This window comes from Anser cygnoides, chromosome 4, assembly GCF_040182565.1.
Source record: "Anser cygnoides isolate HZ-2024a breed goose chromosome 4, Taihu_goose_T2T_genome, whole genome shotgun sequence".
Classification (NCBI taxonomy): Eukaryota; Metazoa; Chordata; class Aves; order Anseriformes; family Anatidae; genus Anser; species Anser cygnoides.
Genome location: NC_089876.1, coordinates 47,202,207 through 47,222,987, shown reverse-complemented (window position 1 = coordinate 47,222,987; position 20,781 = coordinate 47,202,207). Strand labels below are relative to the sequence as shown.

At 40.2% G+C, this 20,781-nt stretch overlaps 1 protein-coding gene and 1 long non-coding RNA gene across 15 annotated transcripts in view; one reads left to right on the top strand and one right to left on the bottom strand.

Moving 5' to 3' along the window:
* The window catches only part of FBXW7 (F-box and WD repeat domain containing 7), a 167,952-nt gene extending 157,633 nt beyond the window's left edge, over positions 1-10,319 (top strand). For all 4 annotated transcript variants that reach the window (XM_048071742.2, XM_048071741.2, XM_066996737.1 and 1 more), the window contains 4 exons: positions 1,544-1,725; positions 2,799-3,024; positions 7,084-7,294; positions 8,273-10,319. In XM_048071742.2, the coding sequence (XP_047927699.1) occupies positions 1,544-1,725; positions 2,799-3,024; positions 7,084-7,294; positions 8,273-8,541 (888 nt within the window). In that variant the 3' untranslated portion in view covers positions 8,542-10,319. The remainder of the gene's footprint in view (positions 1-1,543; positions 1,726-2,798; positions 3,025-7,083; positions 7,295-8,272) is intronic.
* The window catches only part of LOC106032252 (uncharacterized), a 228,404-nt gene that overhangs the window by 5,550 nt on the left and 202,073 nt on the right, over positions 1-20,781 (bottom strand). For 4 of the 11 annotated variants that reach the window (XR_010831504.1, XR_007166080.2, XR_010831507.1 and 1 more), the window contains 4 exons: positions 7,917-8,035; positions 7,073-7,253; positions 2,192-5,847; positions 860-1,105 (listed from right to left, as the gene is read on the bottom strand). This is a non-coding gene — a long non-coding RNA (uncharacterized lncRNA). Of the gene's footprint in view, positions 1-859; positions 1,106-2,191; positions 5,848-7,072; positions 7,254-7,916; positions 8,036-14,927; positions 15,044-16,277; positions 17,767-20,781 lie in introns of those variants that run through there. The other 7 variants (XR_010831506.1, XR_010831510.1, XR_010831508.1 and 4 more) reach the window with 6 other exon arrangements.

The following is a 20,781-nucleotide window of genomic DNA, read 5'->3' as shown; positions in this document are numbered from 1 at the left end:
GGATTTGCTAGCAGTGAATTAAGCTAGAAGCCAGGAATTGTAGAATACTGGTAAAAGATATTAAAGAACTGGAAATCTATCTACAGCAGAAAAGCAAGGAATTTTCAAGTATGTTTGTTAGAAGGAACAGGATATTACCAACAGAAATTAGTGTACTATTGGTCACTGATGCAGAAAAAGTATTTTTGGAGAAAAGTCACATGATGGAAATACAACATGCAGTGGTGATAGAACACTTTATTTCAGCAGAAACTTGAAAGGTTGTTAAACAACAACTACCAAAGTTAGGGCTTACTTTATTACAGCTGATCTAGATAGCCTGTATTTTCTGATTTGTTTCTAAAGTTACTTGTGTTTCTTCAAAAGGAGAAGAAAGCTAAGATGTGTCATTATTTATATGGAGTAAACTAAAGACTGTGTATTTAGGATACATTATCTCAGATAAAAAATATTGGACTACGTGAAGAGGAGTCAACTAACAGTTAGAGGAAGGCCATGGAAATTAATGCCACTTAGCATTAGATTACAGAAAAAGAGATCATCAAACAGTCTTGACCTCTTTTCTCCTGCAGATATGGGTTTGACTGATAAAAATAATAGTGCTGAAATAGATGGCCGTGTGCGCTGCAAGACTGTATCCAACGACACAGGGGAAGAAAATAGAGCAATGCGAAAATCAACATGGCACATATTTAAATGGGTTAGAACGTGGGTAATTAGAGAGATCATGTTGTTAATGTAAATGCAGAATCTTTACGGAGTATCTTTCTAGAAGGGTCTTGCAAGGATCTGTTCTTGTCTGTACTAATTAGCACTTTACTGCTGCTTGATGAGAAAGCCATATACAGTCATTACTTACAGGAATACAGACTGAGAGACAGAGGCAAACCGCTGGTCCAGAGTGGGTGAGGTTTTATACAAGTAGGTGTGAGCAAACGCTGTTTCTACATGGTGAAAAATCATGTCATACAGCTAGGATCAAAGAAGGCAGGCCGCGTGTGTGTAATGGGGGATTCTCTCCTGGGCAACGGTAAAGTCTGAGAAAGGTTTGAAACGCGGTCTTACAGTATTGATGCTGTAGTGCAGCTTATAGACTGTGATGTTTCTGGGAAAAACAAACAGAAAAATAAAATAGGAGTATATGGCTTATAGGTTGGTGGTAGAACTACTGAGTGAATGCTCTCTCCAGTTCTAACACATATGCTTCAGAAACATACTGGAAAACCTTCAGTGACTCAGAAAAATACTGAGAAAAAGACTTAGGGCCACAAAACACATCCTGTACTGAGAAATTTGGAAAGACAGTTTACTTTATCAAAAGCAAGATTATAGGGAATATTCCTTATAGTCAAAGTACCAACAAGAGAGAGAGAAATTTGATGAGCATTTTCTAACAGATGGAATTTTTAGTTCAAGCACACAGAAGTCTCCAGGAGTCTTCTGGCTTTTGCTATGAGAGACCAATGTTATCTCCTTGAATACTTTTCTTAAATTTCCCTTCAACTCTGTCAAAACAGTAACTGAGCCACCCATTTATTTTCAGTGTTTGAGAACACTAGTTGGACACACAGGCGGAGTCTGGTCATCACAGATGAGGGACAACATCATCATCAGTGGATCTACAGACCGAACTTTGAAAGTCTGGAACGCTGAGACCGGAGAATGCATACACACCTTGTACGGCCACACCTCCACGGTGCGTTGCATGCATCTCCATGAGAAAAGGTAAGTCTGCCCAAAGTGACAGCCACGGTTTGGCTTGTAATTTATGCCGTGTTTACAGAAAATGCTTGTTAAACTTGGGTGCCTAATCAAACACTGAGTGAAATACAAAACAGGCAAAGCATCCAAACTAAACTATATAAATCAACACAAGGGAGGCGATGATTAATAGAAGCAAGAGCATAAAGAGTGCTAATTAAAGAACAGAAAATTAAGAGTCATGGACTTTATAAAGTCACATTTTACCTTATTTCAAAACTAATTCTGTTATGCTGTGATCCAGTCTCCCACACTGTGAACAATTTCTTCTTAGCTTTTTGTAAAGGTTAAAAACTTTTACTCATTTTGCAGAATGACTTTTTAAGTATTGTTGGTGCAGTATTTTATTAAGATTTTAACTGATTGCATCATAATTTCTGCAATAGTATGTCATGTCTTGATTCAAGGAACATTGGCAGAGCTCCCTTACTTGGCTATGGCATGGAGTAGTTGACAGAGTGCCCATTGGGTGTATTTCTTCTTTTTTTGAAGAATGATGAGGTTTTCCTTTACCTGTTCCTTTAATATTAATTCCTTTTCATTTCTGTTCTTGCCTGAAAACGCTCTTAAAAGTATAAACTGAAAAAAATCAAGCAGAATAACTGTTCTTTTAGTAAAGTATAACTTCTAAAGATCTTCTGTGTTTCATTGTTACAATTAGTTAACTCAGTCATTAAAACTGGATGCTCAAAGCACTAACTTGAACTCAACATATTCATAAGCTTTCATGGGTGGACACAATAGTCCACAGCTTCTCATGGCATTATTTTGCTGTTCAGGAATGAAGTGCTTTTTAAATACTGATTGCTAATTATGTCAAATATATCCTGGAGAGGTGAGTAAAACAAGGAAGAAAAACACTCAAGTCATTTGCAACCCTAATGAAATGTCATACCAAACCAGGTCTTGGTAGCTAGTGGACAAATGCTATCTAGTGTCCCAAATTGTAACTTATAACTGATCTGTAGCCAAATCTAATTGTTTTAATGCTTTTATTTCCGATGCTAAGTATAGGAGGGGTTTTCTTGTTCCTCCAGAGTGGTGAGTGGTTCTCGAGACGCTACGCTGAGAGTTTGGGACATAGAGACGGGCCAGTGTTTACATGTTCTGATGGGCCACGTAGCTGCAGTTCGGTGCGTTCAATATGATGGCAGAAGGGTTGTAAGTGGTGCATATGATTTTATGGTCAAAGTGTGGGATCCAGAGACAGAGACCTGTCTGCACACGCTGCAAGGGCATACTAACAGAGTCTATTCATTACAGGTAAGTGATTTGCATCTGCTGCTTTAGTTTCCTTAAGTAGCATTTATAGTCAGTGTATTTCATCTCGTTTATTAAATTGTGAGTACCTACTCCAGAACTGTACAGGCCACAGGAATATAGGATCATCTGTGATAGTCTCCCATTTTTAATAGTTATATATTGTCTTAATTTAGAGAGTGAGGTTTTTTTTTAGAGGAGCATTTTTAAAGCACCCAACACAATGAAGCCCAAATCTCTGTCCCAGCAAGTTAAGTAGTTTTGCAGTTTTTTTTTTTTTTTTTTCCCCATGTATTTTGGAGCTTTGTTATCGGTTTCCCTAAAAGAAGTTCTAATGTTACTATTTAAATAAATCAGATAATACAGTATTTGAAAATGTGCCAGAAACCTCATTGGATTAGTGTTCTGAATTATACAAATCTGTTTATCCTTATTTTGTAGTCACATCTTCTAGTTCCAAGCTGTAATTCACAGTAAGGCTAAACCTAAAATTTGAATGCCCTGACATAAATCTCCAGTCTTCTGCTTCCTTTTCTCAGAGTAGAGGCTTACAGTTGTGAGGCTTTGTCAGCAGAGACATGTTACTGTAGATGCAGGTTATTATTGGTATTACTTTATGGCATGGTTTTATTGCTTACCTGTCACCTGACTTTTCACCAGCCCTATGCTGGCAAAGACATACATAGACCTCGCGTAGACTTTTCTTACCTTTACTAATCCAAGAGATCATCTTGTTCATTCATAAAGTCAAAGCATCACTTCCAGGCACATAAAGGAGAAAGAAATTAATTTCATGCTTGTGCCTGTTCTCACCACAATCTGGCAGAACTTGAAAAAGAAATTAACAATTACAGTTTACAACCAGGAAGTAGCATTCGGTATGTAACTAGTCTGGATTATGGCACAGAAAGTGAAGCTCTGTGCTAGAGACGTTTTTCCTAAATTCTTTCATCATAAGGTTTTTCTCACCATAATAGATTAAATGTGAGCAAGATGCCTAATTTATTTTCTTCTGAAAAATATGTAGTAAAATTTATCAAATATCTCCAGCCCTTCCCTTACATTTATATGCTGAGGAGTATTCTTGTATCGAGCAGCAAACAAGTTAAAAATGCTGTACTACCTATCTCTTAAAAATATTACAGTTTTATTTCATCTGGTGCAATTGAGGAATAGTGTATGTTATTCTGCCTTATGTTCACTAGTCGCTCTTGTTTTGGCTGATGAATATTCATGTCTTGCTCTGATACTGTACTAATAATGGATCAAATAGTTGGGTAATGTTACTCACACTGATTGTATTTATACCCTGTAAATGGAAGTTAGTATTATAAAAATAAATGTCTAGAGAGCAGAAGGCTACAGGTGCTTACAGTTTGGGGAGAGGAAGATTCATTAAATTTGCATGGTGAGCTCCTGCTGAGATAGCCCTAAACAATACAACTCCCATAAATAGAATAATCAGGCTGATAACCAGCCTGCCTTCCCCATCCCTGCTCCATAGTGGATTCTCTTACAGTTCAGTATTTCCCCTTCTGTGGACCCCCTACCATTTGCCAGAGATCCTTATAATCTTAAGACTACAAACCATGTTGCATTTTCTTAGTAGTCTCTTTCTTAGTTGCCTTTGAAACGATCCACAGATTCTCAGGGTCCTTGAGTAAGTTCAGCTTAGAAAAGAAAAACATTCCATGCTGTTTCCACCCAAAAAGTGTGCTGGCTACTCACCATTCCTGGTCCTTTATCCACACTCAAATTGTTCACATCTTGTTTGGGAAGTAGGGTGCCCAAAACAGGATGCAAAATTCCAGTCAAAGTCGTAACAATGCTTGCTAGAATTGAAAAGTTATTTTACATGCCTTATATAGCATATGTCTATTTCAGACACCAGAGTGTCTGTTTATGGTATATATTTTCTTTACCAGAAATGCAGTGTATGCTGGTAAGCAGTCTGCATGTGCCAGTCACTCCCTAAATGCTTTTGAACTGAAGTGCCACGCTCAACCACATTTGCAGGCAGTGATTTAAGATGTTCTAAGAGCTAAGAGATCTTTTATGAAAAGCAGCAGTCAGATAGCTGAGTTCTCTTAACTGGGTTCTCTCTTCTCCTTTACGGGATACCAGTCAGTCCGGACGGACAAATAGTGTCGCATTGCCCTACCTGTAGCAAAGGCTTCTGCCTAGTCATCGTTTTCCCAGGCTGCAGTTGTACCTGCCTGTGTTCAAGCCAAGTTCACATCTTCACAATTCTCTCTCAGCTTTTACACTCTTTGCGCTGGGTTAATTTTACCATTTGAAATGTCACACGAGTCCTAATGAAAATACTAATTGCCAGAACTCCCAGAAATCTTTCTGATATTTCTAATAACATGGTAAACAAAGTTCTGAACTGGAAGTATCCCTGCACCAAATTTGCCTGCCTCTTGATGAAAATACAGCCAAGACATCTGCTGCTTCACATGGCTTTTTACCATCACAGAAGAAATATTGGTTAAGCACATTTTCCCAAAAATGGACATTTTGTTGTTACTTACTACATTGTTTACAACCAGACGGATTATTTGTTAGTTTCTTCTGGAAGTTGAAGTTAGGCTGACTGATCCAGAATTCTCCATCTCCCATCATCGTCCTTCAATAAAGAGAGAAATTGTATTTGCCATCTGAAGTCTTGTCTATCTTCCATGAGTTCTCAAAGATAGCAGCAGATGTCTCTGGAATTGTCTTCAAACAACTTGCCTTATGCATTTTTTTCCTTATTCTAGCAGCAGCTCGTATTCAGTTGTCACCGGTGTCAGTGCTGTTAGCCTACACTCAGATGGCTGAGGACTGAAACAAAAAAAAGTTAAATAGCTGGCCTCATTTAGTGTTTCCTTCCCACTGTGCATAAATGAGCTTTTTATTTATTTTTTTTGGGCTTCTTCATTTTTTTTTTCCTAATAGTGTTTTATCATCCTTAACAGCTCTTCCTAGTTTTATCTTGTTTTGTGCTCTGCCTTTCTGATTTTGTCCCAGAGTACTCTTTTATACACACCTATTGATCTAGTTTCTACTTTTTGTACAATTCCTTGTACTTCAGCCAAGTGGGTCTTGGTAATTTACTATACTTCCTATCTTTCCTTCACACAAGGATAGTTTGTGTCTTTAAGAAAGTGCCAACTCTCCTGAACTCTTCTTCCCCTCAGAGAATAGATATATAAAAACCACATGGGAAGGAAGTCTCAATTTATTGAAGTATTCCTCCTTGAAGCCCACTGTTTTTATTCTACTGATCTTTTTTCCTTCCTTTTTTGAGAATCCTGGACTCTTATGTCATTGTCACTATCTTTCTAGTTACTTTCCACCTTTATATTCTCTACATGTCCGATCTTTTTTGTCAAAAGTATCTAATCTCTTAGCTGATTCCTCTACATGTTCACGTTTTACATATTTTTACTTTATATATATATAAGCCCAGAAAATCCAAGAATTTGGACATCTGTGTTAGCCTGTATACTTTTCCCAACAATGACTAGGAAGAGTTCCTTACTGCACACAATTATGATTATAAAATGGCTAAATCCAGCATTTTTCAATCGCATTCTCTCCATTTCCCTATGTTTTGGCTTTTGTATAGCTTGTTCTGGATTAATGTTGTTGCTCTTCTCCAGCTTAAAGTCCCCCTGACTTCTGAAAAGCAGGTTTGGCTTTTTTAATTCTTTCCTATGAAAATGGCATCCTTTTACTGTTGTACCCTGCAGTACAGCCAAGATTCTATTCTGTGTAAAAGAGTTGTATTGTATCTGAAAGACCAATGCTTCAATGTTGTTCTCCTCAAACCGAGTACCTCATAGGCCATGTCTACAACAGGAAATTACACTGCTCACAAATCACCTGCTCTAATATCAAACAATCACTTCAGTCTCTATGCAGACTGAACTTTTACTTTGTAATGCAATTTCAAAATATATACATATATAGTATCTAATGTTGCATTTAGTGAATTAAATGCTTAATAGCCTTCTTCGTATAGAGCATAGTAAGATCCTGATATAATTGCTTATAACAGATTTACCTTTCTTGTAGTTTGATGGTATCCATGTGGTGAGTGGATCTCTTGACACCTCCATCCGAGTCTGGGATGTGGAAACAGGAAACTGCATTCACACACTGACAGGCCACCAGTCTTTAACAAGTGGAATGGAACTCAAGGACAATATACTCGTGTCTGGGAATGCCGATTCTACAGTCAAAATCTGGGACATCAAAACAGGACAATGTTTACAGACATTGCAAGGTGAGCTTAAACTACCTAAATGTAAATTAAGCTGCCTGCAGTAATCTATGCTGCAGATCCTATGTCAAAACTTCTAAAAATGACATGCAAAGAAACAACCATGGACCATTTACAACTTAAATATAATTTTTTCTGATGACAGCTGTATGATCTTCCTCTGATTTAGAGGAACAAAATGTATTTAATCTAATCTATTCAAATCACTTCCTATTACGAAAGGCAGATGGTCTGGACTGATAGAAATTTGGTATGGGTGTATTAGCCTAATAAGCCACAGAAGTATGTAGGAAATGACATCTCAAAACAGTCAGTCAGCGTGCTTATTTAGGGGTCACTTGGGTGTTTCAAAGCCTACGGATTAATTGGATCGGGAGGCAAAGTACACTGTCTATTGCAATAAATCAAAAGAAATGAGTGGAAGATGTTTATTTCGGTAATAAGAAAGATTTCAGTTTCCACTCAGGCATCGTGCACGTGAACACATTGTTTTGTTCCCCCCCCTAAAAAAGGTCTTATATCATATCCATCAATGCTAGCTACAGCAGAAAATTAAGCTTCACTGGAAAGCAGGCTGCTGTTTTAACAATTTATATGTCTCATCTATATATCCATCAATACTTACTGATAGCGTAATCCCGTAATAACACTTCAAAGGGACGTGGATACAAACAGTCATAGTGGCCACCTCATTCTGGATGGTTAAGCTCATTTTCACGAATTCCCAGGTATATACTTGCCCTGCTGTAAACAAAACAAGATCACTATTACAAAGAAGGAAATATGAGGAATTTTTCTATGCCTACCTTCACTTTTTGAAAACACGGGGCAAGGCTTCTGTACCTTTCAAAGCAGACGAACAGGGTTAATGCATCTAATAGATAGAAACAGCTGTATGCAAATCGATGGGTATTTATGTTAGATGCAGTGCTGGCTGTCCTTGAGTTCTAATTACAGAAATGTTCTGGTTTACTCCTCTAGGTCCCAACAAGCATCAGAGTGCTGTGACCTGTTTACAGTTCAACAAGAACTTTGTAATTACCAGCTCAGATGATGGGACTGTAAAACTTTGGGACTTGAAAACGGGTGAATTTATCCGAAATCTAGTTACATTGGAGAGTGGGGGAAGTGGAGGCGTCGTGTGGCGGATCAGAGCTTCTAACACAAAGCTAGTGTGTGCGGTTGGAAGCCGAAATGGGACTGAGGAAACAAAGCTGCTGGTGTTGGACTTTGACGTGGATATGAAGTGAAGGACAGAAAGATTAATTTGTCCAAACGTGTAGACGATGTTCTCCTTTCCCTCCCCCTGAAAAAAAGAAAAAAAAAGAAAAAAGAAAAAAAAGAAAAAGGAAAAAAAATCCCTTGTCCTTGGTGGTGCAGGATGTTGGCTTGGGGCAACAGATCCTAAAGACCTACAGACTACGAAGGAGAAGACAAAGATGACGAACTCTAACTGACAAGTGAGGCATTTGCTGTCTCGTCACATAAAAAGGCTACACTTTCGACCGGGGCAGCTTTGCAAAAATACAACTTTTGAAATGAAACCAGGTGCAATTATTTCTTTACTTTCCTCCAACTGCTTCCTTCAGCAATTTGGAGATGAAAAAAAAAATTGTTACAGTTCTTGTTAACAGGTTATTTTACCACAAAGATCTCGAACGAAGCTGCACATGCAAGCCTGCTCGTGCACCCCTGGGCCCCCCCGGGTCCTGGCAGCCCCTCCGAGCAACGCGCTCCCCCTTAGCCCCGCTCTGAGCAGGGGTTGGACCAGACGACCTCCAGAGGTCCCTCCCAACCTCTATGAGCAGTCACTGATTGACTTTCAAAAACTAGAGAGCATCTGCAATGACAACAAAAACAAAACCAGAAAGAGTCCATTCCTGGTGTGGAAAAGCTGAAATATTACTGTGAATTGTTTTGTACAGTTTTATCAGAGCTTTTTCTTTTTTTTCTTTTATTCCTTTTTTTTTTTGCCAACCATTGCCAATGTCAATCACAGTATTAGCCTCTGTTTAATCTATTTACTGTTGCTTCCATCTACACTCTTCAATGCATAAGTTGCTCTGAGGTGGCAAGTTGTCCTGGGTTTTGAGAGTCCTCTGATGGATTTAATTCGCAATGCTGGTGCTAGAAGTAGGTCTTCAATTACGGGATTGTTGTCCCACCCCTGTACTGTATTCCCAGTGGCCAAACTTATTTATGCTGCTAAATGAAAGAAAGAAAAGCAAATTATTTTTTTTTATTTTTTTTTCTGCTGTGACGTTTTAGTCCCAGACTGAATTCCAAATTTGCTCTAGTTTGGTTACAGAAAAAGACTTTTTGCCACTGAAACTTGAGCCAACTGTGCCTCTAAGAGGCTGAGAGTGGAAGAGTTTCAGACAATTAAGAGTGAAGTTTGCCTGCAAATAAAGAATTGAGTGTGTGTGCAAAGCTTATTTTCTTTTTTCTGGGCAAAAATTAAAACACATTCCTTAGAACAAAGCTATTGCAGCCTGTTCTGTGGGGAAATTTTTCTTTGTGAGGGCTGTGGTGAATGGAATGAACATACATTAAAAAAAACTGACAAAATTTTTAAAAAATATTATAAAATACAAAAATGAAATAAAGTTGCTGGTCAGTCTTAGTGTTTTACAGTATTTGAGAAAAAAACAACTGTTACAGTTATTGCTGGGAGGAACTGACAGAGCAAAAACTTACGTTTTTGTAAAGATGTCACATGCAAACAAAATGAGAAATGAAAGAGTCAAATGGTTTGCCTCATTCTCCAAGAGCCACAACTCAAGCTGAACTGTGAAAGTGGTTTAACACTGTATCCTAGGCGATCTTTTTTCCTCCTTTTTTTTTTGTTTTTGTTTTATTTATAGTCTGATTTAAAACAATCAGATTCCAGTTGGTTAATTTTAGTTATGTAACAACCTGACATGATGGAGGAAAACAACCTTTAAAGGGATTGTGTCTATGGTTTGATTCACTTAGAAATTTTATTTTCTTATAACTTAAGTGCAATAAAATGTGTTTTTTCATGTTAGTATGTCTTTTTTTTTTTCTTTATATTTCTTGTGGTTAATTTAATACTATATATCCTATGAAGCCTAAAGCAGGTCAAGTTGCTCAGCTTACTGGTAGATGCTAAAATATGTCTGGGGACTTTTTATGTAACACTTCCACAAACAGGTGCATGAGCGTCCTCTTCTTCAGTTGCTGTATAGGATTTGTCACACGGCCTTCAACAAACATGCGGTAAAGCCATTAGCTTCCTAGCGCTAGGAACGTGTCAGGATTTGACTCTGGAGGGAGTCAGCTATAAAAAGCATCTGAAGTACATAAAAACTTCTCCCAATAGCATCTTGTTACTGCATCTTAAATTGAAACTTGACGTTTATTATTTATGGATTTCAATCAATTGATTGCAGTCTTAACAGCGGAGAGTACATCCATAAATGCAACTAAAATCAAAGTTAGGATCTCAGGCAGGTTGAAATAAAGACTCTAAAGAAAAGAAAAACAACCCACAACATTCCAGATCAGTCCAATAGCAGCTCTATCAGAAACCAAGGTAAGCCATCAGCTGTCTTAGACACCTACCAATTGAGAGTCTGTTTCTCTCTTAAATCTCCTTGACCAAAATTACTGTTTTTGTCTGTGCCTTTTCTGTCAGGGCACACAATTTACTTGTTTGTGACAGTTTTCCCTATAGAAAACTGTAATTAAAATAACAACAACAACAACAAAACAAACACAAAATCCAAACCAAAGCATTAGAAGAGAAACCACATGGATGGAAGAGGCAAATATTTATATACTTATATATCAATGACTACGTGCTTATTCAAATGTAGTTCCAATTCCCACATTATGCAAAACAAGTAATGCTGAAGGATCACACTTCCATCTGGCCTCTAGAGATTAAAAAGCCATACAAAATGACTGAGCAGCTACAAATTGTAAAAAGCTGTTCATTGAATTGGTGTTTAAGAAAAAAAAAAAATTGCAGTAAGCCCTGACACATAAAGCTATGATTGTCTTCGTATTTACGTAAAAACAATTAAAGAGCTAATCCTCCTGTCTAAAGTGACAGCCTAAGATTGCCAGAACTTCAGCACGTAGCTCAGGCGCACACCCTTTGGGGCCAGCAGAAATGCTCGATTCAGTGCCAGGCCCTGGTCCTGGGGACGCTGCTCTGCTGAGAACGCGGGTAGGACTCTCGGCCACCCCAAAAACAGGGACGTCAGCCTGGGCTGAGCTACTTACTGTAGGGGATGGAAATAGAATGGTAAAAGATGAATATTTAATGCAGGGACCTGAGCAACAGCTTTTAAGATTATGTAATTTTCTTTTGCGATTTGTAAAAATTGCAACAACATGTTTTCAAAGAGCAAAGGCACTTGCCTATCTGCACAGGAGAATGAGAGATTTCTGAGTAACATTGCGCTGGAGGGCAGGAATACAAATCAAGGCAGAAGACTGAAATGACTGAAGAGGAAGAATAACATCCAAATCAGTTCAAGCTGTGTGTAAGTACACTTTAAGCAGCCAATATGACCAGGATCAAAGTGTGCTTAACTAGAATTCAGAAGTTTTCCAGTTAATAGTGTAGCTCCAACACTATCTCACGTTCAGATTAATACAGACCAGCTTGAACCTGTTAAGCAAACCACATTTCTAGCTTCCTTTATCCCAGATGTAGATAAAAAGTATTGCCTGCAAAGTCAAGATGTGATAGACTGTCACGTATTAACTACAAAAATCAGTATTGTACTTAAAATTTACTTTCTAAAGCACTTTTCCCCTTTGATAAAACAACTCTGTAAAGGTGTGTTAGCATTCTAAAGTCTTCCGGTTTTGCTAAATACCCTGTTTAGGTTTGCAGACATTCACATTGCTTATGAGATACCTGAACAACGTAGCTCAACGAGCAGAGGTTTGTTAATTTATTAAAGTGACAGCATTTCAAAAATGGGCCTGTACTAAACACATCATTTGTAAAAAAAAGTGTTCACACAGCTTTTCTTTACAGTACCCTTCATGCCAACATACTCACTGAAACATTCAGTTCGCTTAGTTTAGTTTGGCAGCACATGCTCCAATCGAGGCTGTTCAGAAATCATCTCGTCTTCATTTTGTGTAATTAGATTTTGATTTTTAGGGTGGGTATTTTTCTTTTTTTAAAATGAAAACATTTGTGAATACTAGCATAAGATTTGAACTGCTTTATGCTCTCAGTATGCATGCACTTTTTGAATCTAGTGGCTTATTCATTGTAGATTATATCAAAACGATAGCTGCAGCTACCCTAGAGAGATAATTGCACCAGTGTTTCTGGACTCTTGTCTTATTGCTGATTCCCTTATTTCCTTTCATTTTAGCCCTAGAAGGAGCTTCCTAATTTTCTCCTGTATCTGAAGCCAAGTCAACAACACTAAAAGGCTTTTGTGTAGTTATTCTTTTTTGAGCCTTGACTCTAGCCAGCAATAAGTCAGTCAGAAGGAGCATTGCCACTTCCTCCAAGATCCCATTCCTATGGTCTCACACACCCATTTACCTCCTCAAATGCTAAACGCAGCCATTTAACAGCTGCGTCTACACCAGTTGGTAGTTCAGATCCGCAGGTCTCCCAGCAGAGCATGGTGCAGGATTCCTTCGGGGTGTACCCAAATCAGCAGCAGCACTCCAGCAGCACGCCCTGTGCTCGCCGAACACCAGTGGCACGTGTGGGACCGAGCCAGAACTAATGCAACACCTCAAAAATACATTCACGTGGGCACTGGGTCTTCAGGACCAACACACTGGTGCTACAGCTCTGCTCCTGCTGCACACCACCAGTGGCTGGTGAGGGCATAACCTAACCCTTACCCAAGCAGGCCTTCGACAACCCTCTCCCACAGCAACATGGCTCCTGATAAGCAACCAATTCCCATCCAAACAGTAGGAGCAGAAAACAGCATCCACCAGATACCACTATGGAGTTTTTGCCAAAGTTTTCCACCAGCAAGTCCGCACCTGAATCATTCAGAAAAGGGAGTCATTAAATTCTGTGATTAGATAGGCAAAAGACCCAGATTGTAACAGTCAAAAAGAAAAATTATTTGAGTCACTCTGACCAAACAACTGTTAATTACTTGAAGGACAATATCCAAACATACTGACTACTGAATCCTGAAGAAAAGGGAGAGTATTTTCTCTCCTGCCATTTTATCTATAGCCTTGATCCTTGACCCTGGTACTGTACGAAAACGCACGTTGTTTGAGATGTTCAGTATTTTATGACATTTATGATGAATAACATGACCTATATGAGATATATTAGATTTTTTCAAACTTCTTCTAAAAATTGCATATATTCAAACATTTTTCAGTGACATGTTTCCTCAACCATCAGTGCAGGTTTATAAATGAAGTAGCTGCTTTAACAGAAAAGCTGTTCCCTCCTGCAACAGTCTGACAAAACTAGGCGTCCCCAGAAATTCAGCAGCCATTATGGGCTCTTGCTCCCTGTTCAAATTGCCAAATGGCCCGGCAGCTGTAGGAGTACTTCAGAGGACAGAAATGGTGCATTGTGCTACCCTGAGTGCACACTGCTGAGGTGAGATGCTGCAGCACTTCGTGTGACTGCAGTTGCCTAAGACCAATGGCTTTATGCCCACGTACATACTGCATTGCTCCAGCCCAGACGTCCACAGAAGTCCTATAAAATCATGACTAAGCATCACCTGGCCAGGACAGATCTCCCACCAACTAGAGCCAGCCAAACCCATTAATCACAGAGGTTGCCACTCAAGAGCCTGGCAGCACAGAAGAAATCCAGCAGCTGTTTTTAAACGGCACACTGTGCAGGGCAGTGGAAGGTGAGCAGACTTCCAAAGGTCTCCTCCAGCTCTCCCCCTCTGTCCTCACCTCTGCCTTGCTCAGACCCAACTTCAGCTACCCCATTCACAAGCTGGTTTGTCCCAGCACAGCAGCAATAACTTCAGTAAAAGATAATTATTTGTCCTCTGCATGTCTCTCTGTGCTGCTGGAATCTATTCTGTGCTTTCTGCCACTTTCTTCACAAGGACAACACGACCACAGCCTAACACGAAATGCTCCGAGGGAGTCCATGAGATAAGAACGCATCATTCAGCCTAGAGCGAGATGTTTGTCATCAGCATTGCTAAAATGATTTCCACCTTGAGACTAGACTGAAAGTAATGTTCTAGACCTGGTGCAACCAGACACATTTCAAGTTGATTTCGATACCCTATTTTTTTCAGACACAAAGCTTTTAGTGCCACAAAACTCATCTGGCCTGGGTGTCTCCATGCCTGCAAAACAGGCACATCCTAAGAAGCAGGATTGTGAGTTACGTTGCATAGAATCTGGGAGAGCTCACGGTCTACAGACAGGGAACAAACATGCAAGGTCAGTATAGGCTGGATCAGAAATGACCTGTGAAAATCAGAGGAAGGCAGGTGCAATGAATCTGGGGCTTTTCCTGTCCAATCAATGTAAGTCCTACAACAACTACTCTTGGGTATTTCATCATCCTCATCAACAAAGCATAGGAGCAAACTTTCTTTATGAAGCCTTTAGTCTGGCTGGCCTGTAATTGAGAACAGAACCAGCCACGTTAGCTCTGACTTGCAGGAACTTCTCTTACCTGGGGCGGGTTGTTAGATGGGAAGATGAATGGAACAGCCCCAAACTTCTGTCTGGCTCATCACGTCAGTCAGGCAGATGTCTGAGATGCAGGTTTTGCATGGTGCTTACGGTGCGCTATTCGAGAAGGCGTTGTTCTTTTAATTTTAAACAGGATACATGGAATGCAGAAGATCCAAAAAACTTCAAAGGCACTTGCCATTGCCAAAGGAGCTGCATTTTGACTAAGTTCAGCCTCTAGATTACATATTCAAATCTGACAGTGTGGGATGATGCTCACACCTTCAAGAGGCTTGAAGATTTCTAACGAATTGAGGCATTCAGATTAGTTGGCTATAAACACCAATGTGGTAAATTGAGCAGTACGACTGTTCCTAAATGGGAGTTTTATTTTCAGCTCCACCGTTTGAAATGAATTTCTAATAATACCACAGCTTTGCAGATACATAAACAATATAAAGCAGGCTTCCTTTACCCTGATACACAGAACTGAGTAGTACATTCCCCTCTCTTTTCAAACTGTCATTTGCTTTTAGGTTTCCTGATACATTTCATTGCTGATGTAAAATTTTTACATTATAGTTTGGAAAAAATAAAGAACTCAAAAGCTGCTGACTAGACAGGACTCCACAAATTTTCCTTCAGACTGTTTGCTGCTACTTGTGTGCTTTGGTGTTCCTCCTGTCAATTCTCAGCTGACAGGAGTGTGTGTTTCTATTAACTAGCGTACACATTTTCCCAAATAATTAAGATTTATAGAAACATGCTGTCCCCTGTGGAAAAGTTTCTTATTTTTTTTCTGCTGGTGTTTCTGATGCTGATTTATACCACGCATTAGACATGCACTGGATTCTCTGTTTACCGTTCTGCTGACTAGTGCCACACTTCAAATATCCCATTTCATCCAAAACAACACAGTAATGCAATGTTCCTTGTGTCCACTCTTACATCCCACACAACTTGCCATTACATTTCGTGACCAGATATATATCCAGACATGTCTGGATTCCCCTGTTCGCAGGCAGCCACTTACCAGCATGACCAGCCATAGAGACCTCACTGTTCATCGCTTTTGGCCACATGGCAGAATGGGAAGAACCCAGGTCAGAGGCGCAATAAGACGGAGGAATGCACCTCTGTGTGATTGCCACTAATGCAGCCATCAACCAGTAAAGCTAGGTGGGATATGGCTCCACTAAGGCCACAGGTCTCCAGTATTAGTTCAAAAATTCAAGATTATAACCTATATTTAAAAAAGATTCAACCTATGTATTCATTTCTACATACATTCACATATTGAAACGCTTCTTGCTTTACATATTAAAAAAAACCAACTTGCTGGCATAATTACCTGTTTTCCTCATTTCTTCCCTCATTTTCATTTTCTTTGATGCTTGCACTGCAGTTTCCTCATGTTTCACTTCCTCCTTTGTTATGTCCCTATTGCTTTTCTTTTCATTGCTTTACCACTCGTGTTCCCTGTTTTTCACATTTTTTTTTCTTCCTCATCTTCCCCTATTCCCAGACCTACCCCTTCACTTAAAACTTTCATATCCAGTTTCTCTCTCCTCCTTCTCCTTCACCCCAAGACATGAGCTGGTACACTACAGTCTTTTTCATGCCACTCTCATAAATACAAAATATACAGGACATATATAAGACTGATGTGAAACAAATACAGAGCCCACGAAAAAAATCATTTATTTATCTGCTTCAGCATTAAAGATCCAAAGCTCCTCTATCCACAGTCCACAAATGACTCAAATGGTCCAAAAGCTGTAGGATCAGGCCCTCTAAGCAAGGCCCAGTTTACCACCAATTTCACAAACAACTGAGAAACAAGGATTGCCTAATTAATCCTCATTAAACGTCCTCCCTACTGCTTTCTGCCAAAAGATAGTATTTGCCTAAAAATTATGTATTATCTTGCTCATTAGGAAATCTAATGTGTAAAAGCAAGTTTGAAAGTATTCTTCATTAGGAAACATGGGTGATGCAGGCTTTTCTAAATCTAGGCAGAATTCAGAAGATACTTGTGGTGAAAAGTCCCAAGACAAGTGCAGAAACCATCATCCCAACAGACGCCTGTTTGTTTCATAAAGCTATGTATAAATAAGAATGTGAGGCTGCAAATGAACCCCTATTCCAAACCCAACGGCGGCTGATTTTCCTTCCGGTACAACCAACACAACGCAGCTGGGGTAGGGCGGTCTGTCAGGGTATGTTAGGAATCACGTATAAAGCACGTCTAAAGCAATCTACTACACATTGCTCGCTAATTCTTAATATACAATGACAGCGTAGGCAATAAAAGCTCCAGAGCCAGCGTGATGATCTGACTGCATACTGGGTATACGACCCTAGTGCTGGTGAAATTTAACTGTTGTAGTGACACACTATATAGCCAGTTGAAAAAAGCCTGGGACATCCAGCACTGCTCTGAGATCTGGCTTCTGCATAGTGTTAAACCACCGTAACTTAATTCAAAGAGATAAGCAACTGTTAAGAAGGACACAAACTGTCCAAAGCAACAAAGCCACAGATAAGACACCTGGTCTTTGCAGGACAAAAAGCAACACAAACAAACAACCACCACAACATGAACAAACTAAACCAGCAAAACTCCAAACCAAATCCCTGCATCTTTCATCTGCATGTTTCATTTCAGCTTAATAATAATGTTACCAAGGGCAGGTGACCTCCTCACCTTGCAAATGCATGCCCACCCATCCCCAGCGCAAGCTCTTTGTGTGCCTCACTCACAGGCTCTATGGCTGCATTTACTCAACAAGAAAAAGAAATAGGATTTGCCTTACATTTGGTTGTGGGTTGTGTTTTTTTTCCCCTTCATTTTATTCAAGCATTTTGCTTTTGTTTTGTTGTATTACAAATAGGCAGAACAACAACTATTGCACTTCCCCATGGTTTGAACAAAGCTGGCAATAGATGGGTGTTGCTGCTTATCCTCTCTAGGGTGTAGAATCATTATATCAGGGAAAATAAATTAGAATTAGACAGAGGTTTGAAGCCCAAAAAGCATGACACATGGCTAGCATTGTATCTTGAACGCCTGAGGTAAAGAAGTCATCCCCACTGACAACCAGCCTAATCCCCATACAGCCAACAAGAGCCACCACATAGCACACAGCAGCAGTTAAACCTAACAGTAAAGGGAACAGGAGCTTTTCCATAGACATGAGGAGTGCACCAGAGAAGAAGAAAACCCCACGGGTCTGACAGCAGCACATCGCGATTTGCTCTGGGGTAGTCCACGCGTTACTCCTGTAGCGCAGTCTGATTTATCAGACAGCGCAGTGCAGACAAAACTGTTCTGACAGGAAGACAGGATCTCCTTTCATCTTTGACTCTCCGAACAAATTACGCTCTCTAATTAATGCCCGAACCCCGGCATTTGTGCAGAGAAACCGGAGCTTCAGTTTTCTGCACCAGAGGAGAGCCCTCCTCGCCACAGGTGGGCGCACGCTGAGGGGCCTGCGGCCTCCTCTGCCTCCCGGGCCTACACACCCTATAAAAGAGTGGCTTTCGCCAAGGCTCTGCTCTAAAAATTCGGACTATTGCCCCTAAATATTGCTCTTACTGTCACACTGGGGTTTGGTTTGCAAAAGAGGTGAGACAAAGATGCCCCTTCACAAGTTGTATCATTCTTTTAGCTCTGCGATAAACAGGACAAAGTCCTCTCAGTCACACAAGTAATTAAATGGCAGTGCCAGTACCTCGCGCTAAGCCCTTGCCTGCATTTTACGACTCCTCTGCTGCACCCACATTAGAAACAACTGACCATGAATTTCACGTGCAGTATTTTTCCCTTTCAGGAAAAATAGCTATTTCATCTTGTCCTTACGAAATGCAGAACACCTACTTTCAGTGTGACCCTCGTCTCTCTGCCAAATGGGGAGTAAAACTGCACCGCTCTCGGGGAGCCACGCGTGTTTTGGAGAGCCACTCCAATTCAGAAGCCTGCTGTGGGAGGTGGAGTGTCTTTTGAGATTAGTGTTTGGTAGCGAGAGCATCTTCCTGCCTAAGTTTCCATCTCACATGTTCTTAGACATTTTCCAGCATCCACCCGATGTGCATCGAACAGTGAGCAATTGAGAGTTCAAGCAAATGATATGGAGGAATGGATAATTAGCCCCTAGGAATGCATCCAGCTACAGTTATACTCCATGAAGGTTGGAGACCCAATCCTCCTCAATTAAATCTGATACTGAAGGAATTTATAGGGCTTTATCCAAGCTACTAATTTGCAATTTTACTGCAAACAATTTACAATCAAATGAAGTGAAAGCTAGAAGCAAAGAGTACATTAATGACCTAATTTTCCTTTTGCGTTTCTCTTAGTTTTATCTTCCAGTTAAGACCAATCTTAAAATTACAAAAATATGCCAGTAAATAAATAAAAACTATTTTATTTTAGCTATTACTGCATAAAAGCTGAATTGTGAATATGAACTTCAGTGTTGCCTTCTGCTGAGGACAGACTTGTATCACCAACCTCCAGTAAAAGAAACTGGGAAAATATCACCACTTCTCAGACTGAAAATTCTTGCCCCAGCAAAGCAGTATAAAACGTATCACAGTATCTCAGTAGAAAATCTAGTGTTCTGGGCTAGCAATATGCGATTTGTAAATTATACAGCCATGTGCGCTATAAGATGTGACTTAAAAATACAATAAATATGCTGTCAGAAAGGAAGCATGAATGTCAAAGCAGCTATTTGCAATACTCCACTGGAGCTCTGTCTATACCAGGAGAGATCTAGGTACAGCCTAAATAAGAGAATTTTTATTAGGTCTAAAGGCACTGGTCAAGTGACAAAGACCTCAGTCTAGGGGTTTCTGTTTCACAGGAGAGCAGTCAGCCTGTGCCTTGCTCCTAAAAGAGACACCCTGCTGCACTCTGAAAGGGGCTCTCGGGCCGAGCTGACCTGCTGAGACAGTCAGGTAACTCACGTGTTTATGAGCAGCTGATTCTTTGGAGGTTTAGTGAGCTGAGCTGGCTCAAGAGGGTCAGTCAGCCGCCAACACAAGGGAAGCAAGTGGCCAGGAGCAAGGCAGGGCTGCCTCTCCCAGCCACAGAATGCTGCTAAGACCTCAGGAGACACTGAGTCAGGTCAACATCTCAAAGCTGTCTCCTTCCATTCTCACAGCTCCTGTTTCACTTTCATCCCATGCTTGCCTGACACTCCAACCCCCCAGAGCTATGTAGGAAAGCTGCTGTAGGAGCAGAAATCCCAACCACTGGTGAGAAGGTATTCAGGGCCTGGGTCAGAACTTGCTGCTTTTGCCTTCAGGTGTACCTGCACTGTGTTCACTTACCACGAGCCCCAAAGAAATGCACAGGAAGAACCTGCAGTTACACAGCTTGATCCCATCACAGAAGAAAAATCTGAGTCCTGTTTAAGATGTGAAATTGCGAGATGCTGAGACACATATCTGGACAGAAGGCTGGCTCTGGCTTGACTTGGCTGAGTAATGTGAATCGGTAGGCCACCAAGGGAAGTAATACAGCAAGGTAAATGAAATTTGCTTAGCAGAATGCACTCTCTCCAATGGTTTGAAAATGAATTCTTTCTTCTTCTAGCTAAGCAAACACAATGCACGGCATTCTTCTGAACCAGAAGCATATGATAGAAACACAAGTTGCGATAAGCACTTCCCCACGAGTGTCCTCCTTGGCTAACAAAAGAAGCAGCGAGAACCTGTACAGCTGAACTAAGCATTAGTGCCCACAGAGAAACAAATGTCAGCCCAGGTCTTGCTGGGCTGAGGTACAACCAGAGGAACAACCAGATCTGGATAATTTGAGCAGGACACCATCCTAAGAAGGAGTGCCT